The sequence below is a fragment of the Parasteatoda tepidariorum genome, chromosome 8 (assembly GCF_982258835.1).
Source record: "Parasteatoda tepidariorum strain Cologne lab strain chromosome 8, Ptep-v5.0, whole genome shotgun sequence".
In the NCBI taxonomy this organism is placed as follows: Eukaryota; Metazoa; Arthropoda; class Arachnida; order Araneae; family Theridiidae; genus Parasteatoda; species Parasteatoda tepidariorum.
In genome coordinates, this window is record NC_141762.1 from 106440712 (window position 1) to 106464450 (window position 23739).

Genomic DNA, 23739 nt, shown 5'->3' on the forward strand with positions numbered 1-23739 from the left:
AATACAACAGAAACTATCCTTGGTTATTGAGTTAGTAAAACACCGAGGTCCATAACAAGAAATAAACATTACGCAATCATGCACGAAAGCATATAATCGACACAAATCAGTACCAATAAGTCTTTTTCAGTGGTTGGAAAAACTACATTATTTTACTAGTTTACTATAACTACTTTGTTAGAAATATAGTTAACTACAACTACTTTTTTTTAAAAATGTAGTTACTAATTTGGAATTTAGTAACTACTACTCTAAGGAAACGAACTTTGCTGTAGAATTTAATTTACGCATAAGCTCAAAATTTGTTTGATTAAGAAATTCTCTTATATATGTATAATGGAATAATTAAGAATTATTTATTCATATTTACTCGAGCCTGTTTGTTATTCCAAAACATTTTTTTCTTCTTTCTAATTCGTTCATTTAACCTTCAACTTTTCATGCCTTTTTCGACAGCGTATACTTAATTTAAGAAAGACGAAACAATCAAATGCTTGCAATTTTTCTAATTGTTTAATGCTTTCCTCTAAGAAATTGAAGTTCATCGAAAATACGTTCCCTTCCTTTGAAATAACATCAATGTTTCACGATTCTGCATCCGCATGTTAAAGTGATTAATTAGCTATTTTTAGTAATGGCTCATTTTTATATTAGCTATATGCAATTTCAGCAACTACAGCTACACTTTCATTGAGGCCATTGAGAGGCGAAGATTTGTATCCGGCAAAGTATGAAATGATTTATAGTTCGCACATTGCCTCGGCATTATATGTAATGCCCGGATTATACCTTTAGTAGGCCCTCCCCTCCTTCCCCCACTCCTCCCCTCTTTTCAAAATATATATACTAAAATTTTCTTCGTATGGAAACGTATTACGCCATTTTAGATGTATTAATTTCAGAAATGACTAAAAGGCATAAAGCTTACAGTGATTTGTACGATAATTTTGGTTTTCTTGTTCACTAAAATTTGTCAGAATCTGAGATTAAACTAAAAGCGCAAAATTTGATGAAAATTTACTCATCCGATTTAGAGGAGAACTTTGTAGATGAATTTTTTCTATTTTCAAATTTGTATGAACATAAATCTGCACAAGAAATGTTGAAGGCTCAAATGAAAGATAAACTTGTGAATCCTTTTCCTAACGTTCACATTGCATTAAGAATATATTTGTCGATTCTTGGATCAAATGCAGAAGGAGAAAGATCTTTCTCCAGATTAAAATTGATAAAAAATTATTTGCTTTCAACAATGAATCAAGATCGTTTGGCATCGCTCGCACTTATGTCTATTGAATCCGACATTTTGCGTAGTTTGGAATTCGACAGCATAATACAAGATTTCGTTGAATCCAAAAATCGCAAAAAAGTAAATATATTAGATCATTTTTAGAATGTATTTTTTACTGTAAAAAAAATTTGCACAAAATTTAAAAATCACAACTGACTGCTGACGCCACTAATGTTTAACTGTTAATTCTGCAAAAAATAGCCAATAGAAAAAAAAAGTAATCGTAAATTTTCATGGCTAGCTTTGTTTCTAAATAAAATTTTTTGACATTTTCGTTTGTAGCAAGATATTTCGCATAAGAAAGCTTACCCCCGCTAAACTGTTCCCGTACCCCTGGGGGTACGCGTACCACACTAGTATATAAGACATGTTAACTCGATTCTATGGTGAGTGGTGAGGTAGGGTAAACTAACCAGTGAAGGAACACTTAAGCTTCGCTTGCCTTTTAAAAAATCATATTAATTTCAAAATTCGTAATTTTAGTTTAATGACAGTGTTAACATGCTTGTTACTAATTGCAAATAATGTAAAAAAATTGTAGAGAACTTACTTAATATAGTTTTAAAGTTTCGGAGGTTCAAATAACAAGTAGTAAGAAGACCAAGTGAAGGAACAGCTCTTACCAGAGAATGAACACCCAGTAAAGGAACACTTCATTTTGGTTATTTTTTAATGCTCCTTATGAATTTATAAGCCACACAAATATTTAAAGACAAGCCTATTCTTTAAATTATAATATATAAATACTAGGAAGATGTAAACTTGTAAACTAAAGAGTGGGGGAGTTGAGTGACCCCCCCCCACTCTTTAACATTATGAGCAGCCAAAACAGTGATAAATATTTTATGACCGTCGTTGAACAGCCGAACCAATTTCGAGTTTACGACTACTATTGTTCAACTCCGTAGCCTTGTCATTCTGAACCCAATCCAGAAGACAAGGGAACTCCTGGATCAAGTAGTGGGAGAAATTTGCCTTCGTGGAGGACTTTTTTGATGAAACTAACCCGCATTTGCTTTACATGGAGAGGTGGACTACTAGAACCTCCCACGGTTAGTCTAACAGCAAGGGGACTCTAATCCATCTACAGCTGAGGATATTTCGCGTCAGCACTGTGGTTGGTGCAAGCCGGATGCGGACTTCGGATCGACCATCCATCGCTGGGATTCGAACCCAGTTCACCGCATTAGACTTCGGTATTTTACTGGGAACTGTGTCTTAACGATCAGTCTACTACTACAGGACCAATTTTCATGTCTGCCAACATTGGAGAAATAAAATAACGGATATTTTACTAACTGACCCAATTTCGGGCTTACGGCTACTGATGTTCTTCTCTGTCATTTTGAATCCACTCCAGAAGATAAGAGAACTCCTGGATCAAGTATTGGGAGAAATTTGTCTTCGTGGAGGACTTTTTGATAGAACAAACCGCATTTGCGCTACATGGAGAGGAAAAACCCCCATGGTTAGCCTGACGGCAAGGGGACTCTTAACATTTTCTTACAAATACAGGTAACTCTAAGACTAAATAAATAAATTTGTATTAATTTCAATAAAAAAGAAAAGAAAAAGTCGGGAAAACTCATTACTTTACCTTTTAAAGTCTCAATAAAAACATCTGCAATAGAAATTTAGATCAATGTAACAAATATTGGAGTCTAACTCAGAATGTTAAAAGTGAAACTAACGAGCATTTGCGTAAAAGAGAAATAATAATAAAAAAAAACTTTCATGTATAGCCTAATGGCGATGGAACTGTCGCCACCCATGCATATTCTGTCAGCGAAATCGGCGACTTGGCGATACGAACGCGGCCTATTTTTACTCGTTGCTTTTGTGATAAGTTGTACTTTTATCCATTAATTTTAAAAAGTAACGTTGTCATGTATGAATAATTCTCAGTTAAAGTTTTATGTCATTTCCTCACCTCTCACCCTAAGCAGAGGTCATCAATTTAAAATATTAACAACTTTCGCCCATAAACAGACTTACATAAAACCAACAAAGAAATCGTAAAAAATTAACTGAAAAATTTAAAAACTGCGATTTATTATATAACTCTAGTCGTTAAAAAGTAAACTAATGTCGTTAAAAAGGGAATCAGCATTCATAGGAATAAAACAAATTCCAGAGCAAGAATCTTATTAGTGTGACCTTGACTAGATCGGGAAAACTAAACGCGCTTTAAAATTTAGACTTAGGGAAAACTATAGTTATGTCCGTTATCAAGAATTCGAAAAATCATCAATTGCTGCACATTGTTGGAACCTTGGACATATATTCAATTTTGACAATGCCTGTAACATCATCTCATCTTGATGCCCTGGAATCTTGTTTTATTCATATGAATGCTGATACCCTTTTTAACCACACTAGTTCTTCACCAACTCTCCGTAGCTCTTGGAAATGCATTTAACTCTGATTTGTCTCTCGTGGCTACTGTGGTTTTTCTAATTTTGTTTCTCACCTTTAGTTTTCTATTTTTCGTTGGCAACTTTGTATTCTAAATCAGTACTCCCCAACTTTTTTATCGCCGCGAACTTTTTAACGTTTATACAACTTTTGTTTCTTCTCATTCACGTCTGATAAGTCTTGGACATGGGCGCCAAATTTTTGAGCGCTCGAGACATGTCCACTATTATTTTCACTTTTTATATTTTTGAAGCGAATAAAGCTTTTAATCAAGTAGTATCTCCATTTCTTCAATTTTGTTTTAATTGACACACATTTAATTATCGAATTATTAATATGCATTTATTCTTAAATTTTACTTACATGTTAAATGAATTGTAAACTATAAATCGATTTTGAACTATTTTCATTCACATCTGCCATTCAGTCAAAATAATGAAAGAACAATTAAAAACATAATTCTCTCTTTTTAATAAATCCTCTTATAAACGTTTATTTTTACTCTTAACTTAATCATATGAATTGGTGATAAAATGGCAAGAAAGTCTTTGCTTGCACCTTTCAGTAAACAATTGTAACTTTCATTCTCACAGAGCTCCTAAAATTAAGTGGCGAGAATTTCGATTGACGATAATTTCTATTTGGCGATAAATTCTGCTGGTAGGGAGCGATTAAAACTTGCATTGCAGTTACAGATAGAGTATTTTAGCAGGTTGGAATTTGGATTAGCGATAATATGGCGATGAATTTTTGTAGCTGTCAAAAAACCATTTAAACGCTTATCAGCCGTGTCTCCTGTGTTTTTAACGAAGACTCTTGTATTTTACGACTATCTCCTCTTTAACTGAATATTAAAAATTTTCTCTGTATTTGTTGAAGAAATAAAAAAAAAAAAAAAAAAAAAAATTGGCTATAAAATATCCATTGATAGCAAAAATACTTCTCTTATTCTTCAACAGATGGTGCTATTGCCAGTACTACAGTATGTTGAGTGTTAATTGTTTAAGTCGTGCCCGGGATAGCCTGGTTGGTAGGGCACTGCGCCCATGTCTAAGAGTTCGATCCCCGCCGGTCGAAGACTCCCCGTGTAATAAATGGTGACTGATACACTTTAAATTTGTCGAGTCTCAAAGTCCTCCATGTTCCCATAACAAATCAAAACCTCTGGGGGTACTGATCCAAGAGTTTCCTTGTCTTCTGGATTGGTTCAAAATTAAAGGGCTACGCAGTTGGGACATCAGTAGTCGTAAACCCATGAAATTGGGTCGACTGTTCAACGACGGTTATAAAATAGAAATAAAATTGTTTAAGTCAAGTCACAGTGGCTCAGGAAATAGAGCGTTCACCCTCCAATGAGGTGAACCCAGGTTCGAATACCAGCAATGACCGGTCGATACGAATTCCGAATCCGACTTCCACCGACCACAGTGCTGACATGAAATATCCTCAGTGGTAGAGGGATTGCAGGTTAGAGTCCCCTTGTCGTCAGGCTAACCGTTGGATGTTTTCGTGGTTTTCTTCTCCACGTAACTTAAATGCAGGTTATATTCATTAAAAAAAGTCCTACTCGACAGCAAATTTCTCCCAATACTTGATCCAGTAGTTCCTTTGTCTTCTGGATTGGGTTCAAAATTACAAGGCTACGTAGTTGAACATCAGCAGTCGTAAGCCCAAAATTGTGTTGGTTAGTTTTATTTCTCCAATGTTGGCAAGCATGAATCCCATTGAAATTTGGTCCTGTAGTAGTAGACTGATCGTAAAAACACTTTTTTCTCAGGTTGCCGTATGTGCAGAGGATCAAAATTATGATAACATGTCTTTGGCTGATCTTCAAAACTGTTTACCACAAACCGTCGCCAATTATAGTGCAGTTTTGTTGTGACGTAAATAATTGAATTGTAATCATTTTAGCTAGTCGAAACGTAGTCAAAATTTCTATAAACGGTAATTTCTATTTAGCGATAGTATAATAGGACTATAAATTTTACTTAAGTCGTAAAAAAACGACAGTGAGCTCTAGTTGAAATTAGATCATGCTAATTAATCTGAACGCTGATTATTGAACTTGCATTGTCATTCAGCGAATAGCAATATTTATCCTTTCCAAAAAAATATTTTGGATGGTAGGAATCATAGTTGCAGGCACGTTATTTAAAATATAAAATACGTAGTCTTTACGCTGTATTAGTTTTTATTTCACAATACTATTTTGAAAAATCGAATCGAGACTGTAATTGTCTAATTTATCCTTCATCGGTTAGTAATCACGATCCCGAATTTTAGCACGTGCATGGTGGCGCAAAGTTTTGATTTTGAACTCGAAAGTAAAATTGTGAATCTTGCGCCTGAGCTTCTAGTTTTTTTTTTTTTTCTTTTTTTCAATGCAGCAGTTGACATAGTGCATTGGTTTTATTTCATACCGCGTTCGCAAAAGGAACTATGTGTTTGCATGTCATGTCCAATCTCCAAAATAATTGAGTGACTTCTGCTTAAATTTATCTTTCTTGTATGGACGATTTAATGAGATAAAAGGATCTAAAATATGGCTTAAATAAAATGCATCGTGCCTGTAAGTATAATTTGAAGTTTTAATTATCGAGTTTATTTTATAAATCTATTCATATATTTTATAATGTTTATTGAAATGTTAGTCTTATTTTAAATGGGTTAGCACTTTAATGTTGTGCAGTTTATTTAAATCGGTGTAAATCGCGAGTTTCATTTTGCTTTGACTGTAAATATTGTGATATATTTTTAATTATTAGGTAAATTTAAATAAAAATATTTGAATTGTGAATAAATACTGTGTACTTTCGTTTTTTTCGTAAAATGTAAAGAGATCAACTAAAAACCAAAAAGTTGAATTTTTTTTGATTTACAACACCCATTCATTAAAAATTCTAATTTGTTAGCCGTTTATTTTTGAAACTGTGAGTTTTTATCTTCTTTTAGTAACTGTTTGAAATTGTAATGCTTTTCATATTTTTTAAATTCTTCATTATTTATCACTCAAAAATTTTAATTTAAACCTGAACTTAAAACATCGCAAACAACAAACGACAAAAATATTAAACCTTTTTTTTATTATTTCAAAATTTAGTTACTGGTTTTATTACCTCCAAGACATTTTTTGAAATTTTATTCAGAAATTATTCTATTGTTCTTAATTTGTGTATTAAATATCTTATTTTCATGTTCTGCTTTTAGTTGTTGACTGCTTTTAGTGTTGGTGACAAAGATGTTTTTTAGGAGTTTTTCTACTAAATGTTTAACCTGCAGATTAATTGAAATAAAATGTATTTTGTACTTATTAGATAATTAAAATCTGGTAATTTACTTATGTCTTCAAAAATTATGCATGGATAAAACTAAGTACAAACTTTCATTTAATTCTAATCCAAGACAGATAGTTGATCAAAATTTCGTTTTACTATCTGAATCACCAATCTTTTATTCTGATAGTTGAATGTATTTAGATTAAAGTGTCAACAATTTAAAATATTTGAATCAAATGATTCAAATCAGTTTTTTTAAATTCTTTTAATAACTCTACTAAAAGAGTATTAGAATATTGATTGTGAAGTGAAAAGCAATGATTGGGAAAATTTTGCTGTGTTTGCAAAGATATTTGAATAAATGAGAAAAACAAAAAATGTAACTTATCTAAAATTTTAAAATGATTCAAAAATTTTCAAGTAATCTTATACAAAATTAGATGTTTTCAATATACTTTGTATTTATGATCAGAACACACTTGAGTGTGTTCTGATAAAAATATCCTTTAATAATTCAAAGGTACTAATGCCACCAATTTAGTGAGATATTTTTATCATACTAATTGGTAATTGTTTTATTATATTTTTTTAATATTTCTAGGTTTCCTTTTAGAAAATATTAAATAATTACTGAATTTTTCAAACTATCTTATGTAGTGTTTGAAACTTTTTATTCATGTTGTATTTAGGACAATTAATACCATGAATTTATTCAGATATTTTTGGTACGTTACTAATTGTGTGTGTGACTGAATTTGTACAAAATTGAGTATAAAAATTGAAAATCAAATTTGTTTATTCTGATACAAGTGAAACAATTATAAACAGCAGATATATTACTTAAATGCATGTAAAAAAATTTTTTTTTAGAAAAGTCTATTAAAGATTTAGTAATTTTGAAAATTAACAATTTTGAAAATATTAAAGATTTGATATTTTTTGCTTCATAATTGAAGTTTAACTTGCCAATGTTTCAAAAATGGAACATGAACTTTGAGTTCTCATTTAATGAGCAATTACTTGGAATAATATTATTTTTAACTTTACATTATCAAGTATTTTTTGCATTTAGTTTGGTTCAGTTTTCATTATTATTAGATTTTTTTTTAATTATAGAAATTTGATGTTTTATGAATTTTGAAATTTTTTAAAGTTTTATCCAGTTTGTAATGTTTGCCAAAAATCCAATTTTTGTAATAAGACTACAACACTTGCAAGTTCTTAAAGGGACAATATAACCCTCAGTTACGCATCAGATTCGAAATTTTATTTTAAAATTTTAAATTTGAAATATTAGTTTAAAACATAATATTCCATTTTTAGAATATTTAGGCTATCTTGAACCTAAAAATTTTAATTAAATATTTTTGGTGGGTAATATGAGCAAATTGATAATTGATTATGTTTTTAAAAGAGCAGCTCTATAAAAATTTTCTAAGTATCTCAAACAATTATGATTTGTTCAGTGCTCCATTAATAAAATTATACTGGAAACTATTAAAACTTTTAAGTTCCGGACAAACTAATTCTGAAATTAAAAAAGAAGTGTACTTTATTACTCTTTTACGATGAAATTAATATTGTCTTTGCTGTACTTAACCAAATTATATACTTTTTTTTTTCTTTCTTTTTTTTTCTTCTTTTTTTTTTTGTAATTTGCCTATTTTTTAAAGTAGTCTTGCATTTGTATACAATACCAAAAAATGTCTTTATTTTTTTTTTGAAAACTCTGACACTTGCAGTAGTAAATGGCCATGGAATATATATAAGTAATATGGTAACAAATTTATGATAAAGTGTAATAGATAGTTTCACATTTTATGTATCATTTAATTTTTCAAAATATCTTATCAGAAAAATACAAAATCAGTGTTGTATATTTTTCACTTTAACTATTTTACACCTTTGCTTTATCAGATTATAAGTAAGGAAAATTCTCTTCTGGCTTATTTTTTCATGATACAGAAGAATGCTGAATGTGGTGCTTATTGCTATGATTCCTTTATATTTGTTATGATCTCTTGATAAGTACATATTTGTTATAATCCCTTCTTATGCTCTCATTTTAATATTAATTCAACATGGCTGTTTTTTTTAAATATATATATTATATATGTCTAGATATAAATATTAATTTACTTTGTTATGTTTGATAGATAAACAAACGAAATATATATACATTTATAAAACACTTTATGTATCTATTTTCTGGTAAATCTATGTTCTAATTTTTAAAGGTTGTGTTATAAATACATTTCTATTTCTTCTTAACATGTTTGTTTCATGCCCACAGTTGTTGTTTTTTTTGTTGTTGTTTTTTTCTCATTGGCTATCAAAATTTTGTTAAAAAACTTTATACAAGTTGGTAATCATTTATTTTTCAAATTAAAGTTTTAAAAATAATAGAAAATGGTAGACAACAAGAGAATTGATCTATGTTGATCAGTATAATTATATTAACTGCAAATGTTTTTGATGTATCATAATATATATGGGTCATTCTCACGAAAACTGTCATTTTTCAGTTCATAAAATCCCAAAAAAGTAAAGTGAATAAAAAGCTCTGAAACTTTTTATATTAATAGAAATATGTAATGACATTATAAAGAAAGTATATATCCTATAAATTATACTTAATATTCAAATTAATTAATTTTTTAAATAATTAATTTATAATTAATTAATTTATAATAATTAATAAATTAATTTAATATATAAATTAATTAATTTAATAAATTAATTTATTAATTTTTTAATTTATTTTTCAAATTAATTAATAAGTAATTTAATTATTTTCACTATTTAAAAAGTGAGGGAATGACACTAATAGTGAGGGAATGATATTTTATTTTAATACATGTTTTTATCTAAGTTACATCTACCTAAAGTTTGAAAATGATAACATACTAAGTATATCTAATATTTATTATAATTTAGTCTTATATATTTAATAGTTTTTACAGGTTTGGGAAATAAAATTGGCTGGCACGATTGAACAAAAAAAAAAAAAATTTATAATATACTCATCTTGAATCATTCCCTCACTTCAGCGTCATTCCCTCACTTTATACACAAGTGAGGGAATGACGAATTCAATAAAATTTAAAAATAACAGTTAGGCCTAATGAATTTCTGAAGTCAATCACATACAATTATATTCATACAAGAAAGCAACATATAATTATCCACTTTCTCGATGAAATTGTATTTTATTTTACTCTAAAAAATGACATGAGGGAATGACAAATGTAAAAAATTTTACCTGGTTTGATTCATTCAAATTTATTCCACAGCAAAGCTTCTTTAAGTTGAAGATGTAAACATACTGCAATTTTGTTCTATGATGCCAGTTGTTAACTTCTGAAGCTTTATTAAAATATTTTTATTCTAAGAAGATTGCAGGTGATAAGAACATTGTTGTGAGGGAATGACGCGAAACACTGGGGACAAAGTTTAAAATAGTGCTGTGTTAATATTTTTATCAGAATTTCAATTTAAAATTGATTTTCTGAATTCTATATTTCAGTATTCTGAAATAAAAAACAGGAATTTGTAAAAAAAAATTTTGTATTTCAGAAACAATTTTTTTCTTTTTTTAAATCAGCAGTGGGGACAAGTGAGGGAATGACATATTGGTATATTTTAATTACCTAAAATAAATAAAAAATAAAAATTGATAATTTTATTTTTGTTCTTTTGTTAGCTTGCATTCTGAAGGACACTTTCCCTGAATTTTTTTTCTTCGTAAGCTGTAAAACAAACATAAAATATACTGGGGACATGAAAATGACTGTTTTTGTGAGAATGACCCATATGGTTGCCAGAAGAAAATTATGGAAATATTTTAATACTTAATTTCCCTAATTAGCTCGCAAAATATAGCATTAATGTGATCATTAATGTAATAATTAATGTTTTAAGAAAACAATGCGGCATTTGAAAAATTTCTACTATTTCATATCAGGGTGCGTAGCGTTTCTTAAAAGGTGCTTATTTTCGTTTTTTGAAAGCCCTTTTGCTGGGTGTATTTAAAAAGTGCTTAATTTGCAAGGAGATTTTTTTCTTTACCATATCAATTTTTACCTCGAATTATGCAAAAAGTGTGTTTTTCAATTTGTTCTATTCAACGTTTTCATAATTCATTCAACCAATATTTATTTCAACATACCATCCGTCCGCAGAGTATGAAAGCCCCAATTAGTTTATGAAAAAATGGCGGGTTTAAATACTGAGCTGGATTCGGTGGGAAAGATTCACGCATTCTCGTGAGCATTTCTGCTGCATTTTGTAGGAGAGATAATCTTTAATCATCATCATCCTAGTTGGCCTGACAGCCCAATGGGAGACAATGCCTTCCTCTAAAGATTTCTCCATAATGACTTATGATTCGTCTCTTCTTTTAGCAATCTTTTTAAATAATTGTTAAATTAATTATTTATAATTTTGAATAATTTTTTTTTTTGCATAATTGTTTAAAGTATAATTATGAATTTATAAACTCACTCAGATTCACTCACTATTGAATGCATTTAAAATTGTGCATGAATTGTTTTTATGGTGGCTAATATAATCACTAAAAGAATTCTCTGTAAGAAACTAATTATTTTATCATGATCATGTCACTTAGAAAATAATTTTGCATTTTGTCAACATATATATATATACAGAGATGATTGTGCTCCTGAAAAAATCCGGTTTTCCAGATTTTTCACTAACTGCGATCCTGAAATTTCCAGAAATCCAAGGTGTAGAAGTTTCAAGAAATCTATCACAATTATGTATAAAAATTCTTGTATATTTTATTTAAGAATATTAGAACTAGAATTTGCATCTCTTTCATTTGTAAACATTTATTCTGGTAGAATAATAAATGTGATTAGAGGTAAAAGTAAACTTATACGTAATTATCAATTTAAATTGTGCTGCATATAATTTATTTAGAATTTCGCGTTGTGAAAATATCAGTGATTTAAATTTATAAAGACATTAATTTTTTGAATTGCGTCATTAATGAGTTTATTCAAGAAATTTTCTGGATTTTTGAGTTGGGCTCACAATTACCCCTGATTTCCCTAATTAGTTCACAGAATTTAGCAAAGAAAACAATGTGACATTTGAAAAATTTCTACTATTTCATATATATCAAAGTTATTTTTACTTTTTTGTTTCTTTAAGTTTTCATCAATATTTATTTATTTATTTTTGCACTAGGGCCAAGAAACGTATGGACAAGGAAGTTGTCTTTGGGAACAAAATTTCAGTTAACTTTGTTCAGAAAAGTGATGTAGATCTCAGTGCAAGAAAGTACTCAACGGAAGAGTCAGCTGAAACTTCATCTACCTGCAGCAGCCGTGATTCATCCCCATCCGAAGATCAAAATTCACAGGACTATGTATTAAACAATGGGCACATTTCATCATCACAAAGAAAATTTGAGTTCCCCCCACCGCCCGTCATGTGCGAGCAAAATTATCCATCGTTTTTAAAAGAAACCATCTTTTCATCCCATCCAAAAAACAGTATGGCCAATTCCAAACTCATGGCATCAGCTGACAGTGCATCTACGAAAAACTGGAGAACTCATGTCGATTGGAACGGTCATTCAGCTTACAGATATAAAGACATATCTGCCTTTTCGCCTGTCCGAAAAGAATTAGATTCCACGTTGACCTCTAAGTATCCCCAGAGGAATGTGGGTAAAGTGTCTCCTTTTTTCATGCAGGATTCTAAAGAAACAAAACACAACACGCCTGCAGTTTTTAATGAATCTTCCGCGAGAAGACATTTTCAGTTGGATGCCATGAACTCTTCGTTTTCATCATTTTCTGCCAGTAGTGGTTTTTCTAATTTACCTCAAACCTCACTGAGTGACCCATTAAAGTATTCTTCTCACTGGAGCGGCGGCTATTCGTTTGACTCGAGGAGTTGTGATGTCCCTGTTGAACTAATTGTGTCCAATCTAGATCAAATGTTTGAAATCAATGAAATGAAAAACATTTTATTCAATGTATTCAGTGATCATGTTATGGTAAGTTCATTCATGTCATTCAGTTTCTTTTAGAGTTAAATTACGAGCTAAAGAAAAAAAAGTCTCGATAACAATTGATGTACTGTTCTGATTTTGGTGCCCTGAGATTCAATCCTTATGTTTCAAAGGGTTAACTTTAAATATACTTATTAGTTAGTGCATACCTATTTTTTAACGCAGACTCCTGTATATTACTACTATCACCTATTTAACCTGTTTATTTTCAAATTTCTCCTTATTTGTTGAAGAAATTTAAAAAAATCTATATATATTTGGTGATAAAATATCCACTGATGACAAAAATACATCTCTTATTCCTAAACAGATGGTGCTATTGCCAGTACTGTAGTATGTTGAGTGTTAATTGTTTAAGCCAAGCCGTAATGGCCCAGGGAATAGAGTGAATGAGGTGAACCCCGGTTCGAATCCCAGCAATGACTGGTCGATACGAATTCCGCATCCGGCTAGCACTGACCACAGTGCTGACGTGAAATATCCTCAGTGTTAGAGGGATTACAGGTTAGAGTCCCCTCCTTGTCAGGCTAACCGTTGTAGGTTTTCGTTGTTTTCTTCACGTAACTCAAATACAGGTATTTCCATAAAAAAAATGTTCTCCACAAACCAAATTTCTCCCAATACTTAATCCAGGAGTTCCCTTGTCTTCTTAATTGGGTTCAAAATTTCAAGGCTACCGAGTTGAACGTCAGTTGTCGTAACCCCAAAATTGGGGCGGTTAGTAAAATCTCCGCTATTTTATTTCTCCAATGTTGGCATGTATGTAAATAGTAATTTTAAATAAATTTTTAAAAAATTTTTTTAATGTTTTCTAAACAACTTCTCAAAAAAGTAATATTTATAAAACTATGTTTCTTGTGCTAACTGTTGGATTTTCACAAACAATATTTATACTTTAAAGTGCCACCACTTTAGATATGATTATTAACTATTTTGGCCTCATTTGCTTGCAGAGGAGAAGGCAATGGCCACGGACAACCAATCAAAGGGGGCATACAATTGACAACTTTTAAAGTATACTAATAAAACTTAAAATCTTTTACTGAATAACTAGTATTTATTTATTAAGTGCATAAGCAAATAAAATTTTTTATTGGGTAAATGTACTTTGTTTGAAAGAAATATTTGATGTATTTTATAAGCAAATTAATTTTTTTTATTAGATAAATTCTTTGTTTGAAAGAAATATTTCAAACAAATTTAAAAATTTAGCTTTAGGTCTTGTACTGTTACGGAAATGAAAATTTCAGAACTAAGAATTTGGTTTAAAATAATAAATTTCTACAAATTATAAAATTTCAGCAAACATTTATGAAAACGAATTTTAAATTAGGATTTAAATTATTATGTATAAATATCATCCTATGAGGTTGCATTATTAATCATCTCTTAAGGCAGTGTTTCCCAAACTTATGACTTTTGTGTACCCTTTTCCAAATTTTTCGTAACGCTGTGTACCACTAATAAAAAATGAATGTATTTTTTACTATAAAAAATTGCACAAAAGTTTAAAATCACAACTGGCTGTTGACACAGCTAATTATTAACTGTTAACTCTGCAAAAAATATCCAATAGAAAAATACGTAATCGTAAATTTTCATGGCTAGCATTGTCTTTAAGTAAAATGTTTTGAAATTTTAGTTTGTTGCAAGATATTTTGCAATAGAACGCTTACCCCCACTAAACTGGTCCCGTACCCCTGGGGGTACACGTACCACACTTTGGAAAACACTGTCTTAAGGTTACATTATTAAAATCTTCTCTTAAGGTTACATTATTAATTGTCTCATAGGGTTACATTATTAATAGTTTCTTAAGGTTACATTATTAATAGTATCTTAAGATAACATTATTAATCATCGCTAAAGGTTACATTATTGATCTTTTTTTCAATCTGATCAAAACATTTGACCTGAGTATTCATACACACTCCACAGTTAGACCTGCATACGTGAGAAAAATCATATGAATTGTCAAAAAAAATTTTACCTTTTGTTTCCTTTCTTTTTATATATTTTTTTTCAAATACTCAATTGGAGAAATACAACTATAAAAATTATTTGACATAATTTTATTAGAAAAATAGCTTATTTCTAAGTATAAAATAAAATGGAACATGATCTTTTTCTAATAAGAGAAATTTTGTGTTAAATTTTTTTGTTAGGATTTTAAACATATTAAAAACAATTTTTTCTTAATATAGTATAATTTATAAAACAAATTAAATCTGTACTGTATGGTTTCATATGCATAAGTTTTCTTTTTTTATGAAATTTTTCTAACTGAAAGGATTTAGATCTTAAAAAAAACTTATAATTTTAACTCTTTTTTTTTTTTTTTTTTTTTTTAAATACCAAATTCAGTGATAGCTGTTCTGATTATAAATTATATTTTCATTTGACAAACTTTTTTGAATCTGTATAAATTTTCCTGGAATTCACTATTTACTCTCTTTAGTGATGCAATGTTAAAAGTATGGGAAAACTTGAATTATAAAAAAGATGTTGATTCTTTGACAAAGATATTGAAATTTGAAAGAAAAAAATTATATAACAGTGTAAAAAAGGAAATACAACATGGCAGAATAATATTACTGCAGTAAGGTGTAAAAATGGGATTTTGCTTAAAATACATCTGAACTGAAGTTTATTTTTACCTGATAACTAAATTCTGTGAGCATTTGAATAAAATTGGCATAGCTACTAAAGGATTATTGATGTCTGAAGATTGTTGTATCAATTAAGCTACAATTTTGAGCTAGGATATCATCAGCATGATTTCTACCACGACAATTGGATCCTGTTTAGCATTTGTAACTTTCAATATTTTTTTCAAAAAAAGAAAATAATTTGTTTTGTTTTTTTTCAACAGGGGTATTTTTTTTAAACATTTTTAAGTGTATCTTATTTTTTATTTTTAAAGAATTATTCAGTAAAAAATTGATTCAATTTCACTGTAGAGCTGAAATTACAATTTTACTGTGCCTGAAATATTTTATACTTTCTATTTGCTATTTGAAACATTTGTTACTCTTATTTGGATATTTGTGTCCAATGATGGGATTCAAACTAATACAAATTTACAATTGGGGGACCTCTCTTGTTTTTTGAGATTTATATATATATATATATATATAATATATATATATATATATATATATATATATATATATATATATATATATATATATATATATATATATATATATATATATATATATATATATATATATATATATATATATATATATATATATATGAGTTGCTCAGAAGCCAATGCGGTTAAGTCCAAAACACAACAATTGAGAAAATTAATGTTTTTTGATACATTAGTTTTTAAAATTCTTGGTTTATTAATTTATTTAGAAAAGTGTATAAAGTCTTTTTTCGAGGTGTAAACTCGGCAAAAAAAACAAGATATGTACAGGATGTGTAAATAAAAACGTAAGTATTTATTGAAATAATGACAGCATCTTAAAAATGTTAGGACTTATACCTTTTGGCAGCTGAAAAAGATAAGAAATTTATGTCTACTAGTATAAACGAACTTTTATTTTTCTCAATCATCACTAGATACAGTGACTAATAGAAAATAAACTGTTGGATTATTTCAAAAATTGTTTTTTACTTCAAAACTAGAGTGGCACGTTTCTTTGTTTTAGGAAATGAAAATAAAATTTAAAAAAATTTAAAAAAAAAAACCCAAATTTTAAAAAAATACTACGAAAAATACCATACCCTGAATACTATGAATTTCTTGTTTTTCAGTGTTACCAACAAATATCGAAAGAAGAAGAATAATTTAATTTTTATTTCAAAGTTTATGTAAAGAAATATTGATAAAAGGTGGACTTATTCACAATGGCTTCTGAAATTATTATACAATACATTCAGAAGCTATTAAAAAAAGGGCTGTCTAACCTAGAAAAAAGTAACCAACGAGTAAATCCTTTAATAACTAAGAAGATTATTAGTTATTTCATCAAAATATCCAAAAATCAGAAAATATCAAAAAATGGACTTAACCGCTTTGGCTTCTGAGCGGCTCATATAATGTCGAGTATGTATGTATATAATGTAGTTGAAAATGTAGAGAAAACATGGAAAATATTAAAGATTAATGAAAAAAGAAGAAAAATTATTTTAAAAAAAAAGAAATTTAATTTTGATTTATTAAATATTTTATGTTAATAATTTTTCTCTTTTCAATAATCTTTATAATTTTCCATGTTTTCTCTATATTTTTAACTTATTTTATTAGTTCTATATACTTTCCGCTTATGTGCAGTAAATAAAACTTATTAATTTTCTTCTTTTTTTTTCTCCTTTTTTTTTATCCTTTTTCTCTTTCTTGTGCTATATATATTTGTGTGTATATCAAAATAAACCAAGAGTCAATTATACAATGGTAAACAAAAGTTGCAATAGCCCAAAAATGACAGCAAGAGATACGGTAACTAGAAAAGGGGTTTCTCGGAAAAAAATGAACAATATTTGTCGCCAAACCAAGGGGCATCTGATTCTACACTCTAATCTTCAAACTATCTTATAACCAGCACACGTGAAAAGTTTTCAAACTATTTTTTATTAAAAAAATTAATAAGAAAGACATAGTTTTTTTTAATTTTATTATTAAATATTTTTTTAAAAATATATTTCTGTTTTACTTTATGTGCTGGTACTTGCTGGCTGGTTGAACCTTATCACTGTTAGTATAATTTATTTTTTAAAAAAATCAAGAAAATTATTTATTTTTTTTTGAAAAATTTCTCTTAAGTGTAGTTTTGGGAATCGATTATTTGTTAGCAATTCAGGGCGTACACTGGTCAGCAGAAATTGTGGAAACTTTGATTGAAGACAATTTGATTTTTTTAGGGGGAGAGAAAGCCTGGAATATTTAAACTGGGGTGGTAACAATATTTGAACTGGTGATAACAATAAGTTATCAATGAGATTTAAAGTAAATAATTCTAATTACTGTTACAAACATTTCTTCCAGACATTTCATCACAAAGTAGTTAAAATTATTTTATGTTCAGACGCTATGTCAAATCGAAATATAGGTAGCCTGAAAAAGTATTCGATAATTCTTTTGCTTTAAATAGTTTTTTAGATTTACATTTTCTATAAAAAGGTATTTTCTGATTAAAAATAATGTTGCGTTTAACTAAAATATGATTCATAAATGGAGATTTTTAAAAATTAGGAATTTTTTTTCGGACTTGGAAGTGTTTTGCAGTAGCTCCTGTAGAGTAATATTTTTATTGTGAATATATAATATCTTTGATTATATAGAAACTTTTTATTTTATTTTTCTCTTTGTTTTTAGAAATTTGGGACAATTTTTGAACTTGACTGACCAATTGTTAACGAAATTGGCATTTATATTTTGTGTAATAGTTCTGTATTTCAATTAAGAAATATGTGTTGTTCTTTAGAAAGAAATTGTTTCTATTTATTTAGGTGCTTCATATATCCATGTCACTTCAACCAGATGGTAGTGCAAAAGCTATCGTAAAAGTACCTTCATTGCAAGATGCTCAATATGCGATATCCCGATTGCATAGGAAAAAAATTGGACATAAGAGAATACTAATATCGCATACATTTTCGGAAAAAAGTCCTCCGTTTTGTGTTCTGAAGTAAGTTGAGATAACCTCCTCTATACTTTGCAGGATAGTTGAAAGTTTTGTGGTGTTCCAATTTTATATCTATTTTTATTTTCTAACTATAAGCAGTCGAACATGGTTTAAAGTAAACACCCGGATATGGTGAACGAAGTGTTCACTCCCGTGCCTTGCTATACACATATAATATTATTTTTGTGGATATAGTAAACCAGAAGAAGAGAGGAAATTGGATATTATGATCTTTTTTTCTGTCCTCGACTGATTTTGTTTCTTCATTTTTTGGTAATTTTTGAGGAATATTTTTGAAAAATTTGAAAAAATATCTCTTATTAGCTTACACAATTATATCCGCAAGAAAGAGTACTTTCTAATATTCATGCCGAATATTTAATATTTAATTCTAATATTCAATAGCCAAACAAAAAAAATATCAATGCAATAATGTGAGGTCATTTAAACAAAATTGAACACATTAAGCAAACAAATATATCACGCAAAAAAAAAAAGAACATGTAAAGAAAAACAAAACAAAATCTATATAGCAAGTAGTGAATTCAAATGAACTTATATGTACCGGGATCTTTCAAGAATGATTTAAAATATTTTTGTAATAGGATTGCCAGATTACGAAAGATGAAAACAGAAGTGCAATTGGAGTTCAAAAATCAAACGCACTTTCAGTACTGCACTAAGAATGCACCATAAAATAAAATCCCTCTAATTACACTTTCAACTCCATTTGCATGTCTGTATTCATATTTTGTAATCTGGCAATCTTATTAAGAAAATATTTTAAATCATTCTTGAAAGAATCCAATCAAGAAATTTTTATGTATTGTGAAAGATTTTGTTTTAATTCAATCAAACCCCACTATGGTAAGCATGGTTTATAGTGAACTCCCGGAAAGAGTGAACAAAAAATTCGCTCCCATGACTTGCTGCACGCGTATGTTATTTTTTATGGGTATAGTGAACCAAAAAAGAGAGAAATTTGGATATTGCGAACTTTTTTCTGTCTTTAAACTGATTTTCTTCATTTTTTGGTAATTTTGAAATTTCTACTTGAAAATAAATACATTTACTGATTTTTAAAGCCATCAATAGCATGAAACGTAGCAACAAGCATTTTCTCTTGTTTTCTTAGCATTAATTATTATTGAATAGCAATATTGAATTGGTTCAGCATTCAAAGAAGCAGAACAAATGCTTCTAGTCAAAGCTGATGAAATGATTTAGCGAGACTACTTTTTATGTGCTTGAAGGGCTGGTTAGACAGGTTTAAAAAGAGGAATAACATAAATTGGGGGAAAATTATTGGAGAGTTGGGAAGTATTTCCATATCTGATTGCTCATCAGCTAAAGGTTTTTTAAAAAAAAATTTGTATGCAAGACAAAGAGCAGTGTTTTCACTACAGCGTGAGAATCTCGCATATTTTTTTCTTTTCTTGCATTGAAAAACGATTACTGCATGAAATTCGCGCATTCTATAAATCAATTTCAAAATTCGCGAATTTCTCGCATTTTGGAAACAGCTTCGAATTACGCCATTTAGAATAAAATCCGTTTCACTTTTCTTCCTGGATCTTTCATTATTTTCAACATCTGCCCCATTATCTATCTTCCCTATTTACCAGTATTGTTCAGAACCTTTTCTAACCACGGAACCCCTTTCAGATCACATTTCTCTGCAACCACGTGTTTACCGTAGGTGAGGTTTCTTTATGTGAGACATTCAAATTATTTATTCACTTATGTAAGATGGACAAATACCTTGTAAAGGCAAAATCTTCTATGATGATGCACCAAAAATATTCAATGCTTTATAAAATAGAAGACGTTAAAAATGTATTATGATTAAAGAAATGATTTTTTTTCAAGAGTTTTTGAGTTTTTTTAGTTTTTAGAAATCTCACTTAACTTTTTGAAATCTCACCCAGTTTTTGAGAAAGGGTGAGAAATTCTCACCCATTTTTTTTTCTATGATGAAAACACTGACAAAGAGTAATAAAAAATAAAAGTTAACTCATTTTCGTTACTACGTATTATTTTTCAGTCATTTTTTTTATTTCATTTTATCGGTCATTTATTTAAATAATGTGTAATAAAGTGAGGGAATTTGGAATCATTAGATAAAATTGTTTGTAAAACCGATATAGTGAAGTTTCGGTTACAGTGAACCGAAATTTCGGTCCCTTGAAGGTTCACTATAGCGGAATTTGATTGTATAACTTTGAAATCATTCCTTATTTGATTTTATATTTATATTCTAAATGACTTTGTTTTATACAATTTAATAATGAAAATAAATTGTTATAAAATCAGTGTTTATATTAATTAATGTTTTTTTTAAATATCTTATTCAGATCAGAAACAATTTCTCTGTTGAATGATATTCCTTCTAAAAGTTTGCCATTAATAAAATTTCGAGAACTATACGAGAAAAGGTATTACTTTTCTTTTTGATTAGTTCCATTTTTAGACTTTTCTTGTATCAAGTTCTTATTTTTTTAATCATTCTTTAGATATCATAGACCCATTGCTGTCTCGGAACTGTATAAAATGAGAGATGTAGTCGTTATTCAAGGTGACTCTGGTAGCCGCGTTGTGTACTTGAATATAGATTGTTGCAAAACTCCTTCTTTACCAGACTCAGAAGATTCTCAGGTTCAGTATTGTTTTATTTAAGTTTATTTTACTTGTTACACACCTGCACTAAACCTTTTTTTTTTCTAGTCCTAAAAAAGCTTCTCAGTTTTAAAAAATTCTTTAGCCCTCTTTCTGGAACCTAATTCACAGCAGGGTGTATAAAAATCATGATTTTTTTAAAAAAATCTAAAAAATCGGATTTTTTTGATTTTAATCAGATTTTTTTGATTTTAATCATGATTTTTTTATAATTTCAATTCTATGGAATATAATCAATTTTGTGTACCATAGATTTAAAGTTGTATTGTATTACTATTGTTACTTATGGTATACATTGGAAATAAACATTACTAACCATTATCAACAAAATATTTCTTAATAATTTAAAAGCAAAAGGTGAAATAAACAATAACAAAGTGATTTCAAACTACAAATCAAGAAAGAAATTGTTTATCAAACAATATGTGATAATTATTAATTCTACATCTACAATATCAAATTATTTAAACAATCATTTAATTAGTTTTATTTAAAGATTTAAACATAAGGACTAATTTAGCTGCCTTTTCTACACCCAATTGACTCCGTAGTTTAGTATGTACAAGTCCAAAAGTGGAAAACATCCTCTCTATCCCTGCAGTTGTTCCTCTTGCAGTACATAACAACTGTATTGCATCAAACTCTTTTTGACCTACACAGTTCTTTAGAAGCGCAATTGATTTCCACCATTCCAAGATGTTTAAAGATTCTAGAGATTCTTTATCAAACAAAGTTCCATTAAACGGAGGAGAGCGTACAATGAATTTTAGCAAAATACTTAATAAGGAGGTTTCTCCATACTTTTCTTTAACAAAGTTTACAGCTTGATCTTTTTCATTTAGTGTTAAACATTGTACTTCAGAATTAGGATCCAAGAGGTAAGCTAGGAAATGAGCTGGTGTTAACGCTTGTTCATATCGTAGTAAAAAATTTTTTGCAGCAATTATTATTAGAATCTTTCAGAGTTTCCTTTAAATTTTTCCAGACGTTGACAACATTTGATAAACTACAATTATCTTTTTGCATTTTATCTAATGCTACAGAAATGGGTTTTAACATTAAAAGCATATCTTCTGCATTTCTTTGCTCAATGAACTATAAATATAATATGTAAACTGTTTTTAAAAGCAAATGAGTAGAAATGTTGAATTATATGAGTGAGATCTGAGAAATATATAGAACAGTCTACTTACTTGTTTATGTTTGAAACTTAGAAAAATATACAAAAAATGTTCAAGACTATACACAAAATTGTTTTTTTTTTTGTTGATTAAAATCAGTGATTTTTTTAAAAAATCATTTGATTTAAATCATGATTTTAATCAATGATTTTAATCATTTGATTAAAATCATTTACACCCTGATTCACAGTATACAGTTTATTATAATAACTGTTGATTTAGTATAAGAACTTGTAAAACAAAGAGGGAAAAAAACTAGCATAATTTTGTAACATTTATGTGAGTTAAAATCTTATCTATTATGTGAAAACATTTTTTTTGTTGTTGGTTAAATGAGTTGGAAAATATAAATTAAAGTGAAACCTTAGTGATTTTATGGCACTTTTATTTGAAGCAAAAAGTGAGAAAAAATTCTCGAAAAAAGCATTTAGAATCGTAATAAATTTTTAAAAAAATTGGAATTTAAGAAGAAAAAAAAATAGTTAAAAGTAAAAATGACCCCTTTAGCTTGTCAAATCTACAATTGCAATTCGATGTGCTTGGTATTTTATACTTCATCTATTTTATTTTATATTGTCAGTTAATAATTCTTGAACTTGTTGGGCAATTTCATGGTGACTGACATTACATTTTGATAGGTTTTCTTATTTATGAATTTTATTTTTATAAATATTTAGTAATTTTTTAAAAATTTTTTTATTGGATATCTTTCAATAGCCTAATATTATGCATGTAAGAAAAAGGGATGAAAATTATAAACGATTTTTAAAAAAATTTTTGAATAAAATCAAAGAATGTGACGATACATGGAAATGGCATCATATTTTTATATTCAAATTCTCAATTTTCTTTTGGCAATAAAGGAATTATTTTTTTTAATTAACAGAAGTGAAATTTACTGAAAACATTTACACCACACATGAAATGACATGTAAAACATGGCAAGTTGAAAAAAAGCTCTTGTGGCTGATATTCTTCATCTGTAGCTCTACAGCCTATTTCAATCCAAGTAAAAGTTTTTTCCTTCAGAAATTATCCGCTGCTGCAATTCTCAAGCAGTTGACTTTAATATCATTTAGCGATGTAATGGAAAACTTTAATTTTTTATTTTATATTAAAAAGAGTTAATAAAGAATTTAAAAAAATTATTTAATGTAGGGATGTTATTAAATGCTTATATATTTGTAAATTTTTTTGTTATGTTGTCCTTTGTAGCTTG

At 28.6% G+C, this 23739-nt stretch overlaps 1 protein-coding gene across 8 annotated transcripts in view; it reads left to right on the forward strand.

Annotated features, from left to right (window-relative positions):
* Nucleotides 1–23739, forward strand: part of LOC107446979 (meiosis regulator and mRNA stability factor 1-like protein) — a 91801-nt gene that overhangs the window by 30471 nt on the left and 37591 nt on the right. For 6 of the 8 annotated variants that reach the window (XM_016061771.5, XM_016061772.5, XM_016061770.5 and 3 more), the window contains exons 7-10: nucleotides 12193–13009; nucleotides 18488–18666; nucleotides 21018–21098; nucleotides 21177–21318. In XM_016061771.5, coding sequence (XP_015917257.3) covers nucleotides 12193–13009; nucleotides 18488–18666; nucleotides 21018–21098; nucleotides 21177–21318 — 1219 coding nt within the window. Of the gene's footprint in view, nucleotides 1–5631; nucleotides 6276–12192; nucleotides 13010–18487; nucleotides 18667–21017; nucleotides 21099–21176; nucleotides 21319–23739 lie in introns of those variants that run through there. The other 2 variants (XM_016061773.4, XM_087169602.1) reach the window with 2 other exon arrangements.